Source organism: Dermacentor silvarum, chromosome 1 (assembly GCF_013339745.2).
Source record: "Dermacentor silvarum isolate Dsil-2018 chromosome 1, BIME_Dsil_1.4, whole genome shotgun sequence".
NCBI lineage: Eukaryota > Metazoa > Arthropoda > Arachnida > Ixodida > Ixodidae > Dermacentor > Dermacentor silvarum.
The window spans coordinates 452,333,293-452,355,863 of record NC_051154.1 but is presented as its reverse complement, the minus strand read 5'-3'; the positions used below and the strand labels follow the sequence as shown (position 1 = coordinate 452,355,863).

General features: G+C 46.7%; 1 protein-coding gene across 1 annotated transcript in view; it reads right to left on the bottom strand.

Moving 5' to 3' along the window:
* LOC125944197 (wings apart-like protein homolog) overlaps positions 1-22,571 on the bottom strand; it is a 31,180-nt gene that overhangs the window by 1,085 nt on the left and 7,524 nt on the right. The window contains exons 2-3 of the mRNA XM_049664520.1: positions 19,965-20,142; positions 13,718-13,806 (exon numbers count right to left, since the gene is read on the bottom strand). Of these exons, the coding sequence (XP_049520477.1) occupies positions 13,718-13,806; positions 19,965-20,142 (267 nt within the window). The remainder of the gene's footprint in view (positions 1-13,717; positions 13,807-19,964; positions 20,143-22,571) is intronic.

The following is a 22,571-nucleotide window of genomic DNA, read 5'->3' as shown; positions in this document are numbered from 1 at the left end:
GAGGCAAGCCTATTTATTACTTATTGCAGAGTGGACTTCTCTCTGCAAGTGTGCCTTATTGCTCGCATCAATAAATATTCTTGAGTTGATACGCTGGTTGCCTTATCGCCCGAACCCTACGTAGCAGCGATTACACGTGCTGCGGGTTGGGGAGTACGCTGGAACGACTGTGTGTGGCTACATCCGGAGCTTGCTTTCTTCCCTAGCCTCACAGAGAGCGTACGCCCACATTTGGCACTATCAACGTAGATTGAATTCGGCAACACAGCGAGTCTTCTTCTGTGTGCTGGCGCTAAAACTACTGATATTCCAGCAAACAATGGCGACAGGCTTTTCTGACTTTCCAGATTTGTTCATGTTGTCAGATGTAGCGGCACGAAATCAGAGACCCACTGCTAACGCGGCAGCAGCTTTGATTTTAAATGTTTCATGCAGAACAGTCAGGATCGCAGAAATGCCACACTGGCAGGGATTAGGCCTGAAATAAGGCGTACCATGTTGGTCGCCTCGCCACTTTGCGACGCAGACACAGAGGCACACATGCCACTAAATAGCTCAATGCGTGGGCATGCGGTTTGCGAACTGACCAAAAGACTGTTGCGAGAGCCAGTGCAGTGATTATCTTGCACTGTGAATCGATGATGATGCGTGCGGCCATTCCCTTCGTAATGGGCGTTGATGGTGTTGCCATATCCGGCCAATCCGCCTTTTGCATTGCGCTGTGGCACCACCTTAGCGGCTCCGCAAGAAACAATATGTACGGCTTCGGGGCCCCGCGGGACGCAGAGGCACGCTGCAAGAAGCAAGCTGAAATGGGTTTGTGCATTTGTCAGTCGTAATTTTCGTTTTGTGTGAGTGGCCGCTTGTTGGACAGGATGCCTAGGCCGGCAATGACTCTGGTGCGACTTACAACCGCAAGTCGTCGAAATACGATTACGGGATTTCGTGCAGCTACGCCGACAAAACCAGTCACCAAGCGATGTGCCTCTGAACGAATGCATCGCACCGTAACGCGATTGACACAGCGCCTATGCTTGTATTCCTGTTATTCATATTTATTCGTACCGAATATGAGTGCAAACATGCTTCGGAAGTTGAAACGCACGAACGTGAGCACTCGCCAGCCGCCCACATCAAGTGTAAGCTGGGGTCGATTCCGCTCAGCGGAGGTTAGCCGTATCGTATATAGCAGCCGAGTTCATGCATTTACCCCTGTTAGACCTGCACTGAACGTACGCTGATAGGATGATAAAAACTGCTTTTATAGCCGAGTCTTGACCACAGTGGCCATAGTTCTTTGAAGGGGCGACACTGCGCCCAGAGTATTTATGCAATGCAACGCAAGAACGGCGCATTTGTTACATCGGCACGCGTACGGCCACCGCTCGCTGTTCGCTTCAAGTAAAGCAGAAACCGTGCACCGCTCACACGAATTAATGAGGAAATGTTCAAAACATATATGAACACTTCTCATGCACATATCAGAAGCGATCACACTGAGACGATAAGGCATGAACGTCCCGGGACATCAAAAATGGTGACAACGACCACCTAGATGCACTGGCATGCGAAAATGCTGATGCCCGCGGTACTCGCGTGGCAACGAGCGGTGTTGTTGCTTACGATGCACTATCGAAAGGGCCATCACTTGTTGCCTGTTTAGCATAAGAGGCAAACTGTGTTTTCGGTAACTACTAAATCTGGCAGCATAAGAATACACTCTCCGTAGTTGCACTTTGTTCATGGAAGCACCAGCGACTGCGACGAGAGCCTTCGTTCAAGAACAGTGCCTGTACTGCGGTATTAGCACTGCGCCGTGTCGCCGCTTCCCACTCTCTGTATGTGCATCGTACTAAGATAAGAGTGGTTCACTTCAAGTCGGTAAGGTCAGTACCGAACTATATAAGCAGTTTCCTTCGTCTTACTTGCTTATCCTATATTTCAGGTCCGCCGGTAGCGGACGAAGTCGTAGGCTGTGTTAGGCCTAATGAAGCTGCCTGAACGAGATTGACACCGCCTCAAACTTGATGCGGAGGGCTGTAAAGGGCTGGAAATCGTGCATATCAGCGTGGGAAGCACGTTTCGACTCAATTTGAGCGTCGATAAATACATACACGAGCCCATTTGCAGCAATATTCCCGTTGTCGGTGCAATGTTCTCACTCGGCGACCGCTCGCACGGCGATCAGCACACTGCTTTGTCGGCGTCGTCGGCACGAAAGCTTATCACACTACGATCACTCGCAGTCGCGGTTGCATCGTCGGTCACTTCTTCGTCATATACTTGTATGACAATATCGGTCTCCCACTGGCACAGTATCACAACTACAGCCGGCCGAGCGTTGGTGCCAGCGTGAGGTCGACTTCTGACCAACATCGGTGTTGTGTCGGCATATATTGTGAGTACCGGACGTTAACCAAATATCGCTGTGAACAGCTGAAGTTCTACAGAAAACACAGCGCAAATACCGCGTGGACCGGCACAGCGACGACAATAAGAGTTTGTGTGCTCGACGGCTATGCTGCATACGCGTGCGTCGTCAGCTGCACGAACCACCGACGCCGTACAAAACGTTTTCGGCACTCGCCGCTAGGGTACAGCGCATGCGCACTATGCTACTTATCCCAGTGTTGCTGCAACCAGTGGACTAACCAAATTTCCAGGGCAGTACAAATTACGAGACATGGCCGGGCGAACTGCCTGCAGTACTCACGGGCAGAACTGAAGCACCTGCGGCGCTGACGGCGTAAGCTGGCCTTGCAGCCGCACGAACCGCTAGCCGGTGCCCGGCAGGCAACCTTTCCACTTGTGCAGCCGACACCAGGGGCGCGGCACTGACAGCCACCTTCGAGGCCAGACTACGATCCCGCCTTGCAAAGCCGACCATGCAGCTGACGCACCACCTTCGAGTCAGCATCAAGTATCCGCCAGCCCGCCAGCTGAGGGCTACAGCACCACCAGCCCGTCGCCCAAGCCGGCGTTGGCAACGCTTCCTTGGTTGCCAACCTTGTGGGAACTTAGGCAAACGGGAGCCCGAACACCTCGGGCGTATCTAGGTGCCAGCCTCAAGGTACGGGGGGCTTCTTAAGGGGAGGAGGATGTGGGGAGCATACGCATCCATTCCCTCCCACGTATTCACGTTGTCGCATTCACACATTGCGGACGTGTTGGGAGCCGGCATAGACACGTGAGAGATGCACTATGCCCTCTCCCAGTTCTCCCTCGCCTCTCAGCCTCTCACGACTCCCGATCATTCCCCCCTTCCCCCTGCTAGCGGGAAAAGGAAAGGCATCAAACGGGCAAGGACATTTCCCTTGCAAAAGGTACAAAAGAGCACCCCTGCGAAAAACCCACTCTCTCTGGCCCCCGACCTCAAAACCTGCCGGATAAGGATATACCTGCTGCAGCCTGTGAGTGACCTCGTTTGCCTGACTATCACACGCAACGAGGCAAGCCTATTTATTACTTATTACAGAGTGGACTTCCCTTTGCAAGTGCGCAAGCATTTGCAAGTGCGCTAGCATCACAGCAATATATTGTTCAGTTGATACTGCTGGTTGCCTCATTCGCCCGAACGACTGTGTGTGGCTAGATCCAGAGCTTGCCTTCAACCCTAGCCTCACAGAGGGTACCCCCGAAATGTTACCGGAACGTTGCAGTTCATAGACACCAGCATATTTTTCAGGTGGTGCAAGAGCGACGACGTATGTACAAATTGTGAAAAGGCCTGTGTGCATGCATGCGGCGGCGCGCAGCTGTGACGACGCACCAAAAAGCGACGTCAGAAACCACGGGGCCTCGAGTTCCAAATTTAATTACCACGCCGAACTTCGACAACATACCAAGAGGAGGCCAGCCTATATCTGTGTATTGCGTCTATATCTTGTGGAGGTATTGCCAACACTCAAGCCAACATAGCGCATGCGTGAAACAAGAAAGAAGAAAAATAAGAAGAAAAAGGTGCAGACCATCAACGAAGAATATTGTTCTGAAATATTTAGGTCCATGTTTAAGGGGGACGCGGCTTTCTTGGGGATGTCAATGAAAATTGGTACAGAGAATAAGAATGGCCCTATGATGCTTTCATAAAAATTTCGAAGCGGTACCATGAAAACTTTTTGCTAGACAAATTATTTCTTTCTTGAACCTCGTGGAGGGACTAGAGGATTTACGAAATCAAGTGAAAAGTTTGTTAAATACTGTATGCACAGCCAAATGTATGCAGAAGGAGACAGCGTTCTCGAAATAATTTTTTTTCAACACTAAAATTTGTAGTTTACGTTTTCTCCAGTCCCACTGCAGTGAGCACGTTTACACTGCAAAGAAGGAACCCTACTACGAATTCTTAAAACACTAGGATAAAAAAAGAAGAGCGCTATCCCCTAAAGTACAGTTCAGTGAGTCTGACAAAACAAACGCAATCAAAATGTATAAAGTAGTTGCCAAGATATCTGCTCCACGAGCTGGGCAACATGCCAAAAAAATTGTACGGAGAAAACAAGGTTCAAAGTTGTCAAAATTTAATAGGCACCAGGGTTATAGTCCTTTGTGTCCTTCGCGATGCGGCAGCGCTTGACCTTCTGACCTGATGGTCTGATGAGCTTTTGCAGCTTTCTTTTTCCGCATGGCATCTTTTTCGGCTGGGTTCCTGAACAGTTTCGCTAATACGCGCGGACGATGTTCCATCCGTGCTTGAGGTGCTCAGCTGCACGTCCGCGTCGTGCTGCATGCCACGTCATTGTTACTGCTGAAGTCGCCGGCGCAAATTTTTTTTTTAGAGATCGGTGGCTTCGACTTACGAGCACCAAATTGATGCGCAGCTTGCGTTTCTTCTTGGACGATCACCGGCCCATGATCACAGACGAGAGCCGTTCTCCAAGCTAAGAAGGGCCGAGCTTGACAACGTTTTTCGTTTCTCTAACAAGCGAGCGCCGGTCCGTTATCATGAGTGAGATACGATCTCCAAACCACGCCGCGACGAGTTGAAAAGACGCGAAATCGGCTCCTCAGCGCTGTCAGCGTGGCGAGCAGACGACCTTTCCGCCGGTTGCTAAGGGCAACCGCCCGGGAGACCAATGCGGAGCCGCGTACAGTCACGTGGCGCGCGCTGCCGATCAGAAACCGCCGCGAGACCTTGAAACTTTTGCTTGCTGTGCGCTTGCTCTTGCCTGGTGCAGCTGGCCGAGGCACCAGATTTGAAGACGGAGAATCGCGCTATCCATAGAGACCAAGATGGCGACGCGCTAGGTTACGCGGTTGCGGAGATATCGCGGCTTGAAAAATGCAGTTTTTTCGCTATTTTCAAGAAACTCCTCGCCACCTTAGCTTCAATAAACATTTTTTACATCATTTCCACGCGATTTTCCGTGACAAAATTTTGAAATAAAATAGAAAAGAAGTCATACAAACTGAAAATGTGATTTTCAAAAAATCGGTTTTTTGGCCAAATTTCGCGATGTGAAAGCCGCGTCCCCCGTGTAAGAGTACAGCTCTTACATGGGTGCGGCCCTTACACAAAGATATTACGTAACCTAACACATGGAATAGCCCCATCAAACATATGTACAGATGTACAATGTAAGATATTAAATTTGACACCAATTTGGTGCACTTTGGTTCATTCCACATTGGGACACACCATGCATGCCATGTGTGGTGTTTCTGGCAATGGGGTGAGCACAGGAGGTGTGCAAACGCATCAATATCAAAGCCGCCAACATTCCAACATTACCAGATCACAATGTTGCCAACACAGTCTAACGCATTCCAACTAGGAGTGTTTCACACTGTACGATCGCAACATGCGAAACTGGCTTTTGTGTGCAGTACCTCATTCAGGGACATATGCTGTCAGCCCTCACAAACTGCTGGTGTTGCTGGCCACATCAGTTTATTCCTATGCCTAAGGACCAAGCCATTGTTTGGGAAAGCCACTGGTGTCCTAAGATGGACATGGCCCAACAATGAGCACCAGGTTTTTGCAGTACACATTTATACATCTGCCAGAGGTAATCAGCAGACAGTGCAGATGGTACTGTCAGCAATACACTCATGTTTTGCTATTAGCAGATACGCACTCCATAACAAACGTTTTCTCAGTGATGATGATGTGTGGTGTTTTATGGCGCAAGGGCCAGTTATGACCAAAGAGCGCCATGCCAGTGTTTGTGAGTGTGCACTGGAGCGATGAATTCTGAGAAGTACATGAAGCATGGCTGTAAAGGGGCCTAAAAATAATCGCTGTAAAATGCGTAAAATATACATGTACTAAAATCATGGCAATGACTCATGAGGTGTACTATGAAATGAAGAATGCACTGAGAAAGAATGACACGGTATTTAAAATATTTAAGATGCAGTAATTGGCAAATAGCACTACTGCCTAAACAGAGCCCTTGAACCACAAGGGCCTGGAGGCATGTGCTAAAAAACTGCTATCACAGCGGCATCCTCTGGAGAGAGGATGTGCTACGAACTAGTTGGGCAAATAACATGCAGGACCACATCGTTCAAAAAATCGACGACTGCTTTGGCACTAAAAATCGGTTCTTCGCCAAGAAACATAATGGGGTGAAGCGGGACATGATATCGGTACGCTTGTGGAAAATATTTCTTTCTTTCTGTTTCGGCTTCCCGGCACTCAACGAGGACATGGAGGACGGTCAGCCTCTCACTACATCTACCACAGGTTGGAGGATCATTTCCATTCAACAGAAAATTGTGAGTACCGTATGTGTGTCCTATTCTTAGACGACAGAACAGGACATCAGTTCGTCGTGTTTTCGTTGCGGGTGACCAGAAACCTAACTGCGGCTTAATTAAGTGAAGCTTATTATTTGTTTCAGCGTCCCACAAGCGCTGCCAGTGGTCGCGGAGTTTTCTTCGCAGAAAAGGCTTCAGATCTGCGGGAGGAATAGTAGCCGCAGGATTAATAGCTTGCGATGTAGTTGATGTGGCCAACTGGTCTACAAGCACATTACCTCAATGCCTCTATGGCCAGGCACCCAGCATATAGTCACATGCTGGTTAGATATATGCTCTGCATAAACTGGAATAGAGCTCAGTAAGTACAGGGTTTTTGTGTTTACAGAGTGACTTCAATGCTTTCACGACACTTTGGGAGTCTGTAAATATGATAGTTTTTTGAAGTTTTGATCTCATTATATACTTTACAGCCGATAATAGTGCATAGGCCTCAGCCGTAAGATACTTGTCTCCGGGTGCAGTACACCGGATTCCGAAAAGGATGGACCGATGGCTGCATAAGATACCCCGGCACGTTTTCTCAGTGTTTCCTTCGGGTATAACTTAATAATTCAACTTTTATCACCAGTTTCTTAGGATACAAATTAAAAGGCCTTAAAAGGAGCCCTGTAACACTTTTCCAACTAATCATAGAATGGTCTCACTATTAGAAGCATCGTCTGATGAATATCATACCGCAAAAATTTTTCGAATCCTTCAACTATAAGTGGAGTTATTGCAATCATATCCAGCTTTCCCTCTCTTTTCGTCTCCAATAGCATGCTGGAAGTTTAAAAAAAAATTAAATTATGGGGTTTTACGTGCCAAAACCACGATCTGATTATGAGGCATGCAGTAGTGGGGGACTCCGGAAATTTGGACCACCTGGGGTTCTTTAACGTGCACCTAAATCTAAGCACACGGGTGTTTTCGCATTTAGCTCCCATCGAAATGCGGCCCACGGCCGAGATTCGATCCCGCTACCACGTGTTCAGCAGCCCAACACCATAGCCACTGAGCAACCACGGCGGGTATGCTGGAAGTTAAACAGCAGGGGAGCTAAAAGGGCAAAGCACTGCTTAAATGTTTTGCATCGTGGCAACAAAAGGGCTTGTTGCGGTACCCCTTGACCATGCACAGACCGGCAGTGTAAAGATGAAATGATTTTTCTGTCTTTTTGAGATGCAGACATATAAAGTAAAACCTCATTAATACATAGCTGGTGGGGAACAAGTGGTGGATCAGATATGCATTAAGCGATGTACTAATTAACTGACAATGGCAGATGAGTGAATATAGACTTACCCCGGCAAGAAAAGAACTACCGTAAAAACCCACGTATAATACGAGGGTTTTTTCTAAATTTTACCATGTAAAATTTCTGCCTCATATTATATGCGGATCCCAAAGTTTTCAGCGTAAAATTTGCAGTTTCGGGTTCGTTTTTGCTCACTGCTATCATCATCAAAACTCGCAGCGTAGTATGAGTCATCTTGCGGTGGCGTCGGTAGGCTGCTGCTGCTTTCAACGGCAGCCATTTTGACCACGCTAAGAATCGGCACGTTCGCTAGTCTATCTCGCACGATGTCGGGACCGTGAAAGTAGTACCCAGCTGCCTTTAAAAGGAAAGTTATTTTAGCTGCTAAGGCCATCGGAAATTCCGCCACAGGGCGGCACTTCGGCGTCACCAAGGGCAGCATTCACGGCTCAGATGACATCCCAGTTGCAAAGTTTAAGACTTAGAGATTGACTCCAACCAAATAAGGAAATTTACTAGCCCGACGTTTCGGAACCAATTCGGCTCCTTCTTCAGGGGGTCAGGGCTTTGATATAGTTCTTTGCAAGTTGCACTGCCTCTTGTCCGAAGTCTGCACGTATAGACTTAAAGCTAAACATTTCGACAGAATTACCTGTCTGGTTGGGAAAATTGATTAAGACTTAGAGATTGACTCCAACCAAATAGGAAATTTACTAGCCCGACGTTTCGGAACCAATTCGGCTCCTTCTTCCCTAAAGAAGGAGCCGAATTGGTTCCGAACGGGAAGAAGGAGCCGAATTGGTTCCGAAATGTCGGGCTAGTAAATTTCCTTATTTGGTTGGAGTCAATCTCTAAGTCTTAATCAATTTTCCCAACCAGACAGGTAATTCTGTCGAAATGTGTAGCTTCAGTTGCAAAGTTGCAACGACGGCAGATAAGCGCATTTGGCCTTGGAAGCGCCGTCGCTTCGGTGGCAGTGGCTCCCTCACCATCCCTCTTCACTCCCTCGTAGCTCCTCCACCTTCGACTGGCTCCGTGCGCGCCCGCCGCCGCTCCCGCCGGCATGGCCATAGAAATAAAACCAACTGCGTGGCGCCAACTTAGCCCTTTCCCTGAAGTTTTGTTTTCTGCCGTTGTCGGGAAGTTGGCCGAGACGTCGGCTCGTACAAGCATGTTCGGCGCGACGGTGAAACCCATAGAGTTATATATTAACTCTATGGTGAAACCAATGCCTCCTAAAAACGGCGACCTTGCTATTTGAGAGTGAAATTGCTGCCACGCGTTTTTTTTTTTTGTTTTCTCGTTTTCTTTTTCTCCGCGTCGCGTTGAGGGGTCTATCCTAAGCTTTGCTCTATGGCGGTGTCGGAGCAATGCCGGTCGGAAGCGCCGCCGCGTGATTGGAGCGCTGCTGAGGGCACTGTCGGTGAGCGTATGTTCGAATTAACCTTCACAAATGCTTCGCGTTCGAATTACGGGCGTTTTCGCCCATAGAATACACATAACTTTGAGGGACAACAGCGTCACTTCGAATTAAGCGTGTTCGAATTAACGAGATTAGATTGTCAATGCTTTCTGTGGGTTTTCCTCGCTCGCATTAATGCAGTGAAAACTTTTGTTTTTGTTTATTGCTATCCCAAATAAACATCGTATTATATACGGGTACGTGTTATACGGGTTTTACGGTACATCCTAATTCTCACTCAAAAACACACTGAGACAAAATTTATTTGCGAGCAGGCCACAAAAAGGATGTCGCAGTTTGCCCGAAAGGCGAAGCATCAATTGCAATAGCAAATTAGTAGAGAGCTACACGGAGTAGGAATAATAGTTTTATCGGCTGCATAAACTTGGACACATTCGCTTACTAACTAAATTAACAAGCATGGTGTCAGCGCGCACAAGTAAACCATGGATAGATCACACTCAATGACAGCAGACAACCACTGTCAAAACGCTGGCATGCGGTCTATCGTTTAAACGGAAACTGAACGGCGAAAGCACAGCGCGCGTATACAAAGGTCAGAGCCATGTGGAGATCGCTTTCAAGATACGGTGTGCACGACAGCCCGCACCGACGCTAAGTGCGCAGTTGTTGGCAGAGTAGAAGCTGTCCCCCCCTCCTTCCCGCGCTGCCTTCCCGCTTCCTCCTTTCGCGTGGGAGATTGCAGTCGCCAGTTCCGCTTACGCCCAGTTCCAAGATACGCATTTGGTACCGCCAGCAGAGCGTCGCCTCCCCCCCCCCCCATCACTCCCTCCCATACCCCCACTGCTTTCGCGCGACAGAAGAAGTGCCTTTGCTCTCCGTGACAGCACGCGTCACCAGCGCGCTTTCACTCGCACATACGGTGCGCGGTGACAACTAGAACTTTATACAGAACCTCACGGCGGCCAGTGGCGACGACGACGGCAGAAATCCGCTTGAAGTGTCCATATATAATTGCTATCGCAATAAATCTGATTTTCACTTGCCGCCGTGGCGGCCTTGCGACGACGACGGCATCCTCAAACTCGGCAAGGCTACAAGCCAGTTTCTTCATCAGGACCCACTTCTACGTGAACGCCCCATGACGGTTTAAATGCAAGCGCCGCGTCGGAGACAGAAGGGCCATCACCTACTTCCACGTTGTCGTCGTGAAAGATGTGGAAGAGCTAGAAGCTATGGGAGCAGGAAACACGTTATGACCACCATGTTCGACGTCACTATTGGTGGGAACTGCTGTCTGCGAAAAGTCTGTGCGCTGCAATTTCACTATCTATGGTCTGCACACACGACATTTCCCCGAATTCTGGCTTGTACACACCAAAAAATTAAATACTACGCACTAACCATTTGGCATTCGGCAAGTAGCTACGGCTGAAGCGGCCAGCCAATACATTAAGTTCAATGGCGAAAGGGTGGGGGATTCATCGCGACTATACTTAAACCGGAATTACTTATTAAGAGGGTACGTATTAACAAGGTTTTACTGTACAGTAGAACCCCGCCTGTTTACGTTCCTGGCTGCCATGTCGTTTTTGGCCAGTCCCGGCATAGCTCCCATAGGATTCAATGCACTGGGAACCCTGCTGTTATGTCGCAACTTTGGGAACGTTCCCGCATGTTACGTCGCGTACCGGCAGTCCGAGCGGCCAGTGCCGACTGCTATAATGACTTTTCACGTAGCTTGACTTGGCTTGACTGTAGGATTAGCTGCACAATGGACGTCACCCATCACGTTTCCGGCTCCCACCATAAAAATTATGGCATTCGAGATCAGTATTTGCTATCCATAGGTGGTGCCTATGACAAGTTTTAGCCTTGAAAGCTGTTTCAGCACACGCATGTAGCAAAAGCAGAGCCTTTGAGATCCGTTCCGTTGCCCAGAGAACAGTCATGTTGACGTGGACTCATCATCATCGTTATCGCGTCCAAGCGGTCCGTCCAAGCTTCCAGCAGTTTTCTCGCGCTGCCTTTGTGTTGCGAGTCGTCGTACGAAATGGCTGCGTAAGCTTCGTCCTTCCACATAACTCCGACGCTCCAAGTTGCCTGCCTGCTGCTCCGCCAAACGCTCCTGCTTGTCAACGTGGCTGACTGTGTGTAGCGGCTTCCTTGCTCCGTCGCCCACCATCTCCCTCAGTTCAGGCCATGCGGACGTGCAGAGTTATTTGGCTCCAGTCTGAGCCATCTTTGTCTGACTACCATAGAAGCATAGTCTTCCACTAGGATGGCATCAAGAAAACGAAAAGCACTTTCGCTGCAAGAGAAGTTTAATATTTTCCCCGCTGTGAAAGAAAACCTGACACGGAAGAGGGTGTGCACAGCGAAGGAACTAGAACTAATGCCTTCAACTCTCAACTCCATTGTCGCAAAAAGGAGCGAAATTGAAGAAAAAGCCAGAAACTTTGCCGGCGGATGCAAGCACGCCCGGGGTTTGGAGCACATGCAGCTTGATGAAGCCGTTTTCAAATGGTTTAAACAAGTGAGGGCCGCAGGAGTGAACTTCGACGGTACTATGTTCTGAGAAAAAGCCTTTGAGATTGCCAACAAGCTGGGCATCAACAGTTTTTGTGTGTCAAACGGATGGATCGACTGCTTAAAAAAGAGGCATAGGATATGCTATGAGACGGTGAACGGAAAGGCTGCAAATGTCAACACAGCAACCGTCGACACTTGGAAAGAGACTGTGGCGTCCATTATCAGCGGCTACGAACCCAGGGACATCTTCAATGTTGACGAAGCAGGCTTTTTCTTCAAGGTGCAGCCATCCAAGATGCTAAGCCTAAAGATGAGGCTTGCCACTCAGGAAAATGTAGCAAGGAACGCTTAACAATACTGCTGTGCTGCAACTCGGATGCTTCTGAATTGATGAAACCATGGGTTATCGGCAATTTTCGGAACCCACGCTGCTTCAAAAATATCTACCACCTGCCCTGCCACTACAGGAACTAGGAAGGCCTGGATGACATGCTCGCTTTTTGAAGAGTTTTTGGCTTATATGGACTCGGAAGACTAGCCGCCAGGACAGAAAAGTCATTCTTTTTCTGGACAACTGCTCCGCGCATCAGAAAGACACCAAGTCGCTGCGAAATATCAAGGTGGTTTTTCTTCCCGCCAACACCACAAGCCACCTTCAGCCCTTGGACGCTGGCATAATAAAAAATCTGAAGCACTTCTACAGCAAATGCATTGTAAAGTGGTCCCTGGCCAATGTGGGGCGTGGCAAGCAGCCAACAGGCATCACAATCATAGATGCCATGCACTATTTAGCTTCGGCATGGAACGCTGTCACTGCAACTACAGTTCAACATTGCTTCACAGTATTTCGGCATGCGTGCAGACGGCACAGGAGAAGCCGTTGGAGATGAAGCCTTCCCCAACTGCAATGAACTCTACACAGCAATGCAAACTGTTGGTGACGGAATCACATACAGTGCTTACATTTCTATCGATGATGCATTGTCACCTCCAAGGTTTTATCTGCCGACAAAATTGTGGCCGAGTCTGCCGATGCGCGCAGCAGTGAAGACGAAGTTGAGGAGGAGGTAGAGAGGGAGTAGCTGCCGGAGTCAACCTTCTCGTCAGCTGTAGCAGCACTAGATTTACTTAGAAGATATGTGAGCTGAAGCGATGATGTCAAGAGTCGCATGGCACTGCAGGTTCTAGAAAAACGCCTTGTGCTGCTGGGGCGTGAGAAAATGCGCCAGGCAACGCTTCACGATTTTTTTTCAAGCGCTAGCTCTGCAATAAAATTGTGTGCTGATCACCACCGCTCACATTTTTCAATTTTTCACGTTTCCCAGCTCTTACGGTTTTTTTTTACGGTCCCTTGAAAAACGTATTCGCGGGGTTCTACTGTATATGTTTCCTTTATTTTAGCTAAAGATTAGCAATGATGTATTACTGAGAATGCTCTTGCAATAACGAAACCAGCCAACAGCATTGGTCGGTCCAGCTGCTTGCGATGACGCTGCACGACGACATTCCAGAAGCGAGAGCAAGCGATTTTTCGCTGTTTTTAAGACGAGATTGTTAATTCCTTGCTGCATGCAGTGCAGTAGCATTTGACTCGCATGTGAGCTCACAGCAGCCTCTACGACAGATCGGCAACGTTTTCTTACTATGTTCAAAAAGTGTTTCAGGGCTCCTGTATTACTATGAAGAGAACCTCATAACATAGTATGATGCAGTATACACTACAAGACACAACCCAGTGTTTGAACCCAGTGAATAGTTACCTTGTTATTCTGGACAGCACAGCCAAGGAGCAAGGCAATGTAGGCACACACTATGCTATGTTCCATGTGCTTGCCAGCTTTCTGAAGGGCTGTAATCAAAAGAAGACACACAGAAGAAGTTAGAATGATTTCATAGCAATTAACATGTGCCATTACAGGGGCATGCAAATAAAGAGGCGTAGCTCTCAAATTTAATAAGGAAAGATATAGAAAGCCAAATACGGAAATGCACATAAAAAAAATTAACGCAAGTCTTTATGCTAACAAATTTTGTGCAAGAAAACCGCCTGCTGCACGTTCTTGGGAATCTATTTTTATTAGGCAATGACAATTTTTCCAACTGTGAATAACCCTAGAAAAGGCCACGTGCAGCATGGTCCACTCTTAGGCTCCATTGGTATAGCTGCTTGTTTTGCTTTGTGCAATTGCCCGAGTTTTTAGGATTATTTTGCCCTGAAAACAGTAACTAGCAACACAGCCCTGCTCTACACCTCTATTGCCGCGCCAGTGATGGAGCCCTACCCTGTTGGAAATAAACCAACAATCGAGAAGCTCCTAAGCTCTGCAGACTGCCACCAAGAGCCCCCCCATGTTGCCCTTGTGCTAAGCCTTCAGGCGTTGGTTGCCAGTCATGGCCGAAATCAATTTTTTGACTTAATAATGCAGTTTCAGAGTGGTACATATGCACAATCAAGCATATTTTAATATCAGCAATCTACAGTCATTAGAACATTCATTTGCTATATTTGCTAAACGACACCAAATTAGGTTTCAGCGGACAAAAGTTCATACCAGTCAACACCGTAGCAACAAGTGTGCCACTCAGCATGCACAGCCACTGCCACCACCTGTTTGAACACGGTGCTGTTGCAAATAAAGCACTTTTTTTTTCCCCCGTGACTGCAATCGAATGGATGGCAGCCGTGTGAATAAGGTCTTAAAGGAAACAGAATTATACCTGATTGTAGCACAGTTCTTACATGAATCCCTGGAGCTGAAAAAATGTTGATGCTGCTCGATTGGTAATTAAAATGTTCCATTTAAAATGTACCCTACTGTACTTTAAAGCCCTATTACATTGACTGCAGAATTTTGCTTTCCTGTGTTATTCCAGAAAACCCAAGGGTCTTTGCCTTTACGGCAGGTGGGTCTACTTGTTCAGGATGATTTTCAAGACAGACAAAGATGTGGGTGGCACACACAGTGGTCGAAACAGACGGCTGTGAAAGAAGTAAGAACAAGTAGTAAACCTGCAATGATGGGAAGAAAGGGAGGGGCTCAAGGCTGAATGGCAGTGGCAGAGATCCGAACAAGACTGCAGCTATAGTAACATCCGCTTTGGATGGCCAAATGGGCTCATAAATTGCAACTTGTAGAGTACTTTCATCAGTTTCGTATTTTTCGAGTAGCTAACTCTGTGGATTACATTTTACAACAATGTTCCTGTGAAATGAGAGAATCTTTCATCTCTTCCCCTCTGAAGTATATACAATACAGCGATGCTTCAACTCATAAATGCTTCATATGTGGAATACAACACTTGGAAAAAAAAAAAAAAAAAACGTTTCTGATGTGACCTGCAGTTTGCATGCATATACTATCTGAAATCACTCAAATGTGAATAACAGGGTGTATGGTTCTTGTACAACCTAGTGAAAACAAAAGGCGCAAACATGTATGACCAACCGTCATGCATCACGAGCAGTGTTCGTGACACATCATAGTTAGTCATACACCTTCGCACTCTTGCTTTCACTAGGTTGCATTTGAACAACGGCATGTAGTACAGCCTAATAAGATCATTAAAACAAAATGGATAAAAACTATGTAATCATAATTCCCCTTAAAATTCCTATAGAAATCTATGCATTACAAATCTCATTTTAATGAAGCAAAAATTTCCTTCAAATGCATATATATACAAACCATTTTTTTATATCATAATAAATATTTAATGGACATTTCTTGCAGATTAGCTTGTAATCTGGTGGTGCACAACTCCTGGTAGGTGACCTTATGTAGCAGTTCAAAACTTCCGCGAGCTGTCGGCCACCTGGCAACATGCAAGTTAGCAGCCCTGTCTGCACTCAATGCTGCCACCTCGTCATCACACCTACAGGGTTCATACAGAATTATTCGGCTAAAATTCAAGGTCAATTCAAGAATGTTGAAGACCAAAATTCAAGCAAGATGAAACAAACGTTATTCATACACATAAACTAACAAATATTGAAATCTAAACTGGAAGTAGCAGGTAAGCAGCCACTTGAGTTGGACACGTGTTTCAAGTTTTTCGGCTTTTCGACAATGGGTATTTCGGCTTTGAAAAGCCGAAATACCCATTGGAACGATATAAAGTGCATTCTGGCAGGCCATCACACACTTCGCATGATAAAAATGAGCAATGTTCAGCTTCACCGAGTAACAATACCACCTAGTGACTCGCCATGTTCAAGCCAAATGGCTGAAAACTTTCATAAAGAAATTCCTAGAGCCCAGGACTCCAAAATGCAGCTATTATGGAATTGGTCTGGCTTTATCCAACTCTATGATGGCAATGACGATGCAGCCCTACCTCCTTTAACTACAAGCCTGTCGCCACTGGCTGTGGACATGCCACACTACAGCTACAATGCAATCACATAGTGAAATTGTCATAACAGAATATATAATATGGTTTCTCAATAGTGTCCATGGCGTAGCACTGATGCAGAGTTTGTTACTTTGAATGTTTTGCTATGCAGACATTGCCCCAAACTCCCGTTTTCAAGGATTTCAAGGGGGTTTACGAACCCTTAAGTTACTACGAATGCCACTGACTCCTCCACTCTTCTGCTCTCCGGGCACTCAGCATGCTGTGCCTTAGTCGGGAATCCTATACAGTCAACGCTCGTTACAATGGACCATAATAATCCAGCGAGAAAGGTCTGTTATATCCCAAGCTCGTTCTATCCAAAGTTAGGGCTGTGGTATGTTGTGAAATGACAGAGCTTTGCAAATAGTACCGCTGTAACTCAAAGGCTATTGCAAAAACGACAAAAACATTGAAATTAAACAAACGGGTAATTACACGATAATCGTACTACCAAGTGGCATGGTGCCTTACTGTCCCCGCCATTTTCCAAACACTGGTTGCCGACAAATGGCAGGCACGACAGTGGAGAGCCGGCCAGCCAGCTCCCCGGTGTACGGACCACCCGGCTCGAGCGTGCCGCCGTGGCCATAAACACAGACTACAATTTTTCACAGAAAACAGTGATCGGTAGAATAAAATGATGTCTTAATATAACGTTTCACGACAAGCTATGGGCACTGTCAAACCAGTAGCATGAACGAGCACTGCAGTATGAAGCAAGTTCAACTTGGAGCCCACGTCGTGCCGCCGCTGCACTGCAGGTGAGACGACTCGACTGCATCATGCGCTTCCTGATGTCGTGGATAGCAGCCTATCTTCCTTTTTTGTGCAAATCGAAGTGATGATAAATACAACGTTATCAAAACGGTGCAGTTTGCAATCGTTGGCAGTTGTTTTTGAAGCGCTGTATGTTACAGTTTCAAAGCTAAGCTGGTTAGGCATAGCGGCACTCTCGGTATTTGCTCAGCACAGAGCAGACAGTGGTGGGTGGCGATGAGCTTTGTGTGTCGTTGATCCGAAAACTCTATTGGGTATTTCGAGGCACGCCATGCGGGAACCTTGCCGCTAGTGTTTCCATTCCTTAAGAAAAAGTGCATTTTCACACAGTCCACCAGTGGCCGGAAATACCTTACTTTCCAGTGTATAAGTCGCGTTTTTTTGTGAATTTTTCGTCGGTGCATCTTACAGAACAGTGCGATTCATATACATTTTTTTCCCCAGAAAAACTGACGTCAAAATCAGATTGGAAGCTATGGTAACGCGAAGCACGCTGGGTTGACCTCCTTCTGACAGTCGCTACGGGTTGTGTGCGGGCTAAGGAGGTATTAGGTTCTTCCTGTGATTGAGTCGCTGAGCACCGTGCGAGAAGGACGGAGCAGCAACGCAAGCGGCGGCAGGCCAACTGCGAGGCCACCGAAGCCGAAGTCACATCTGCAGATCGCTTTCAAGATACGGCGTGCGCCGCCGCGCAAACTACGCAGTTGCTACTAAAGTACAAGCCTCTCCCCTTGTTTCCCACGCTGCCTTCCCTTGTGCACGATTCGGCTCACTGTCGCACGCTTTCACTCCACACACAGCATACAGTGCGCAGGGACAATGTTATCGCCCTTGGACTTTATACGGAACATTGCAGCAACCACGACGGCAGAAATGTGCCTGGAGTGTCCATATCATTGCTATTGCAATTATATAGGAATGGCAGCCATACGCATGCGCGTGGCCCGTGTTAACGAAGTGAAACGTCACTAATTTTTAAAAATCACTTACCGAATGAACCGGTGCGTCTTATACACCGCTGCAACTTATATACATTTTTTAAAGAAAAAACTGCCGTTTTGAGGGGGGTGTGACTCATACAAAGGTACAACTTATAGACCGGAAAATATGGTAGTTGCATGCAGTGCACTGCCACACGCGTGCATCATTGCAGCAAAGTACATTTACACCATCTAGCCAAAATTTCCCCTAAATTTGTAAATTGTACAAAATAGCCCGTTATAATCGGGTCCATTAAAAGCGGAATTTGTTGCATTGATGATATAGGGAGACCAAACTAAGTGAGATGAATGGTCTGGTATATATTCGAAAGTATGCTGATCCGTTGTAATGAGCGTGTACTGTATCACGCCAGAATGAAACGAACAGTGCAGTGCGTGGCTTGAGGTATGTGGAGGGGGGGATACTATGGTGCATGCTGCGCTGCTTAGCCCCATTCCCAATAAACTCCAGCACATGTGCAGCCAAGAGGTTTTCTATGTCCTGGAACACTAACTTATAACGATCTATTTTCCGTTCTTTTTGCCTTTTGTCATTGGCTCAGATGCAGTTACATAACTCTTATAACCAAGATCGACCACGGTGGCGAAAATGATAAGATTAGAAAATAAAATGGATCGTTACAAAATCCAACCACTGCTTTTGAGTTCTCGGTGATTACTCAATAGTGCGATTTATGAAGGCAATGGTGAAGCGTTGCCCACTCGCGTATGTATAGCGACAAGCGTTGTACGAAATCACTGATCAGTAAGCACCGGGAAATCAAAGGCTTGCAGCATTCTGCTGGCGAAGATGGCTTATAGTAGATGGGTGGGTTAGAGAGAGCAGCCTTCTCACCAACAACTACACAGCAGAAAACAAGCTTTTGCAGACGTTCGTCGGTGCGTAATGGGCTTGTTTATTGGCTTCTGCTTACCGTGTTGTAACTCCCCTATTTATCCAACCCTACCTCCTCCTTCTCGCAGGCTATGTCAGCAATGAGAGTGGACAACTGTTACAAAGAAGTAATGAATATGGTTTTATAGCGAGATTTATCTATGGAAACACAGAAATCAAACAACATGAACAACTCGACTTCGACATTCTAAGGGTTTGTACAGAAATTTGACTCAATATCGAAGGACAATTCAAGGATTGCAAGGATGTCAAAGGCCAAAATTCAAGGAGAAAGAAACGAACATTATTTATACACATACGCTAAAATTAGTGTAATCTCCTTTTTGACTGCAATTTTTTGCAGCTAAGCAGCTGCTAGGTTGGACACATGCTTCAAGCTCTTCCGGTCGCTTCTCTAAGTTGACTTTTCTATTGTAATAACGTCAATCACCTTCTGGCATGAATGTTAGTATAATGTCTGTCTTCAGCCAAGGATACTTGTCGTGTTAAAGTCAAATGGCTGAAACTTCCTTTCCACCAGGCATTTCTAGAGCCTGGTGCTTGAAAATGGAGTCACGATATCTGTGGTGTGGACAAAAAAGAATAGTGGCATGGCCTGGTGACTTGGATCTGGCTTTGTCTAGCTCCAAGATGGCAACGGTGACTTAAACAAGCCTGTCGTTGGTGGCTGTGCACATGCCACATTGCGATAGTTTAGCGACCCTAGGATTTTTCCCTGTTAGACAGTGTCCCACGGCATAGCTCCTATGCAAATTTTGTTACCCCCAACCCTAGTTTTTAAGGAATTCAAGGAATGCATTTCAGGGTTTTCAAGGATTCAAATGAGGTGTACAAAGCGTGCATTCTGTATAAGTACTCTTACTTTTTAAAGAAATCAGCATAGGGGAGGTGGCATCAAGTAAAATATGCAAAGTGGAGCAGGGACCACCGTGCCCTTACCTTTCATAAGGGTTTCTTCAAGGTCATCAGCCTGAGAAAGCGCAGATTGTTGGCTGGCAGGCAGTGGCTCCCCTTTCTGAGGTTCCAGGGAAGCTTTCATCTTCTTCTCCTGAGTGCTCAGCAGCTCATTGGCTTGCTCCTCAGACTGGTGGGCTGCCTCAATCTTGTCTGTGAACAGCTGTGTGCCCAAAAAAAACAAGCATTCATGTGGGAGCAAGCCATAATGACAAAACAGCTACAAAACCTGTGCATGGCCAACCACAGAAACGCAGCAAAAGTCAAATTAAGAAATGGCGATCACTTTGGGCACCCAATGAAAGAGTATTTTGTCACTGCTTAAGCATAATATGCAAGCAGGTCTATAAGTCTGTATTTAGCCTAAACCTAAAGATCCCGAAATAGCATGCCGATCACATGACAGGGCAGCCCCCATTGAAGTGGCCGCTGCTTACTTCGCCACAAAACTTGATCAATAAGATGCCATAGCTTCAACACGAGTTCACATTTTGAGCACCCCTTACGGGGAGACGCTCCTCGAAACAACTTTTTTTTAAATTATTATTTGTGCTGTAGACTTGGAAATTCAGCTAATTAAGGTGTTTTTCGTGTAGATGTCAAATATACAATTAGTTTTTGTGTAGCCGCTATAGTTCTCGAGTTATATTCAATGACAAATTATAGCTACCTTTATGGGCACATTTTTATGTACTAAACTATCACAAAAGGTATCGCGCAATGGTTTATTTGGCTCTTTGTAGATCATAGAGTGCCGATATCTAGTCAAAGAATGTGTACAGTTATTGGAAGTGTGACAAAAAAATTATGACATTTCAACCATTGTTTTTCTCAGTTCCCGGAAACATAACCTTGTACTATTGTAATTACTACTGAGAGATAATGCAGTTTCAAATATATATCGGCATTCTACATACCTTAAAGAGTATGTATGTATGCCAAATTCCATTAGTATGCGCCAATTCTAAGTGTACAAAAGGCTTCCCGGAAAACATGAAAATTTCCAAAAGCATGCATTCTTGAAAATGCAATTGTTATCCCATGAATCTTAGATCACATTGAACACAAGTTTCTAGAACCCTCCTGTGCTGTAGCTTGGTCCTTTACGGCTCCTATGGTTGGTCTCGTCGGTACGAGCCCTTTTCACTGCGCTCCGACAGTGTGCCCTTGCTTCTGCTGTACGCTACAAGGGTCTCGAATAAAAGGGTCTCGAATCCGAGGGTCTCGAATCTGACAGCCTTGATGTCATTAGGTAGAATGCGAGGGTTTATTAGCCATGTGCCTGCTCTCCCAAGATCACGTGTATCGTGACGCCATCGGACTAAAAAGGATGTTCCACATCCGCCCACCATGGTTCCAAGTGGCGCTGGCTAACACTCCTAGGGCTAGATCTAGTAAACATAAATACCCAAGTTAGTGGACGAATTGATGGCCGTCGCTGTAGCACAATTGGTAGTGCAACGCACGCGTAATGCAGAGGTTGCGGGTTCGGCTCCCGCCGGCGACAAGTTATCTTTTCGTCCACTTTCATTTCCCTTTTCTTCATTATTTTCTACATTCCAGTTTTAACTACACTTAATTTCCCCGATGCTTTCCTTGGCTTCGTTCTCTGTTGGCTTTATGTGGTTATGACTAATAAAATCGAGCCCCTCGGTTTCCATTCTTCTTTCGTAAGACATGGATGAGGAATTCATGTCTACTGGTGCCGATGTGCCCGTCGCCGAGTTCGTCGCGATTGACAACGATGTCCCGACTTGCGAGCCGCAAAGTGTCGCCGAGATCGTAGCGGAGGTGGTGGCGGACGAGGCACCTGAAGACGGCGGCGAGAACGAAGGCTTGCGCCCACCGGCTACCTTCGCCGAAGCCCTTGCTGGCCTGTAAGCCTTACAAAGCTTCTTTCGCACGAAAGATAACAAAAATGCAGACAATGGTCTGCAATGTGTGCAAAAGAAGTTGTTCCTGTCCAAGGGTGAGACGCACCAGCAGAAAATAACTACGTTTTGCAAGAAATAAATGTTTTCTGCCCTTGCACCTCAATATGGGCTTGTCAGCTTCAATTTTTACTGGGTTCGGATCGTATGTTTTCCCGGATCGTACGTTTATTTTTCGCGTATTTTTTAAAAACGTATGAACGAGGGGGGTTCTACTGTACAATCTTGAGCAAGTTGGTGGTGCACAGCTGTCGATGTCGAGATGCAAGAGGTTGACGAAGGAAGCACATTCTCAAAAGAAGTCGTGATATGATGGCACGAGATCTAATGGAAGCTTATTATATTAGGAAGGGTGACCTATGTACAGTGTAGACCGCTTATAACGTAAGTCGCCGCAGTCGCGAATATCCGCACTATAACCAAAGCAACAATTTTCAAGGCCCGCACATATGCAAAACATGTGCACCGAGCCGCCACGCGTATGTGACAGTCGAGGAATGCGGCTAGAATGTTTGCATTCAATTTACAGTCGAATCTTGTTAATTCGAACCAAATCACGCGGCGGCGCCTCCGACCGGCATTCCTACGGCACCGCCATAGAGTAAAAGCTTAGGGGAGACCCCTCAATGTCGCGCGTGAACAAAAAAAAAAAAAAAGAACG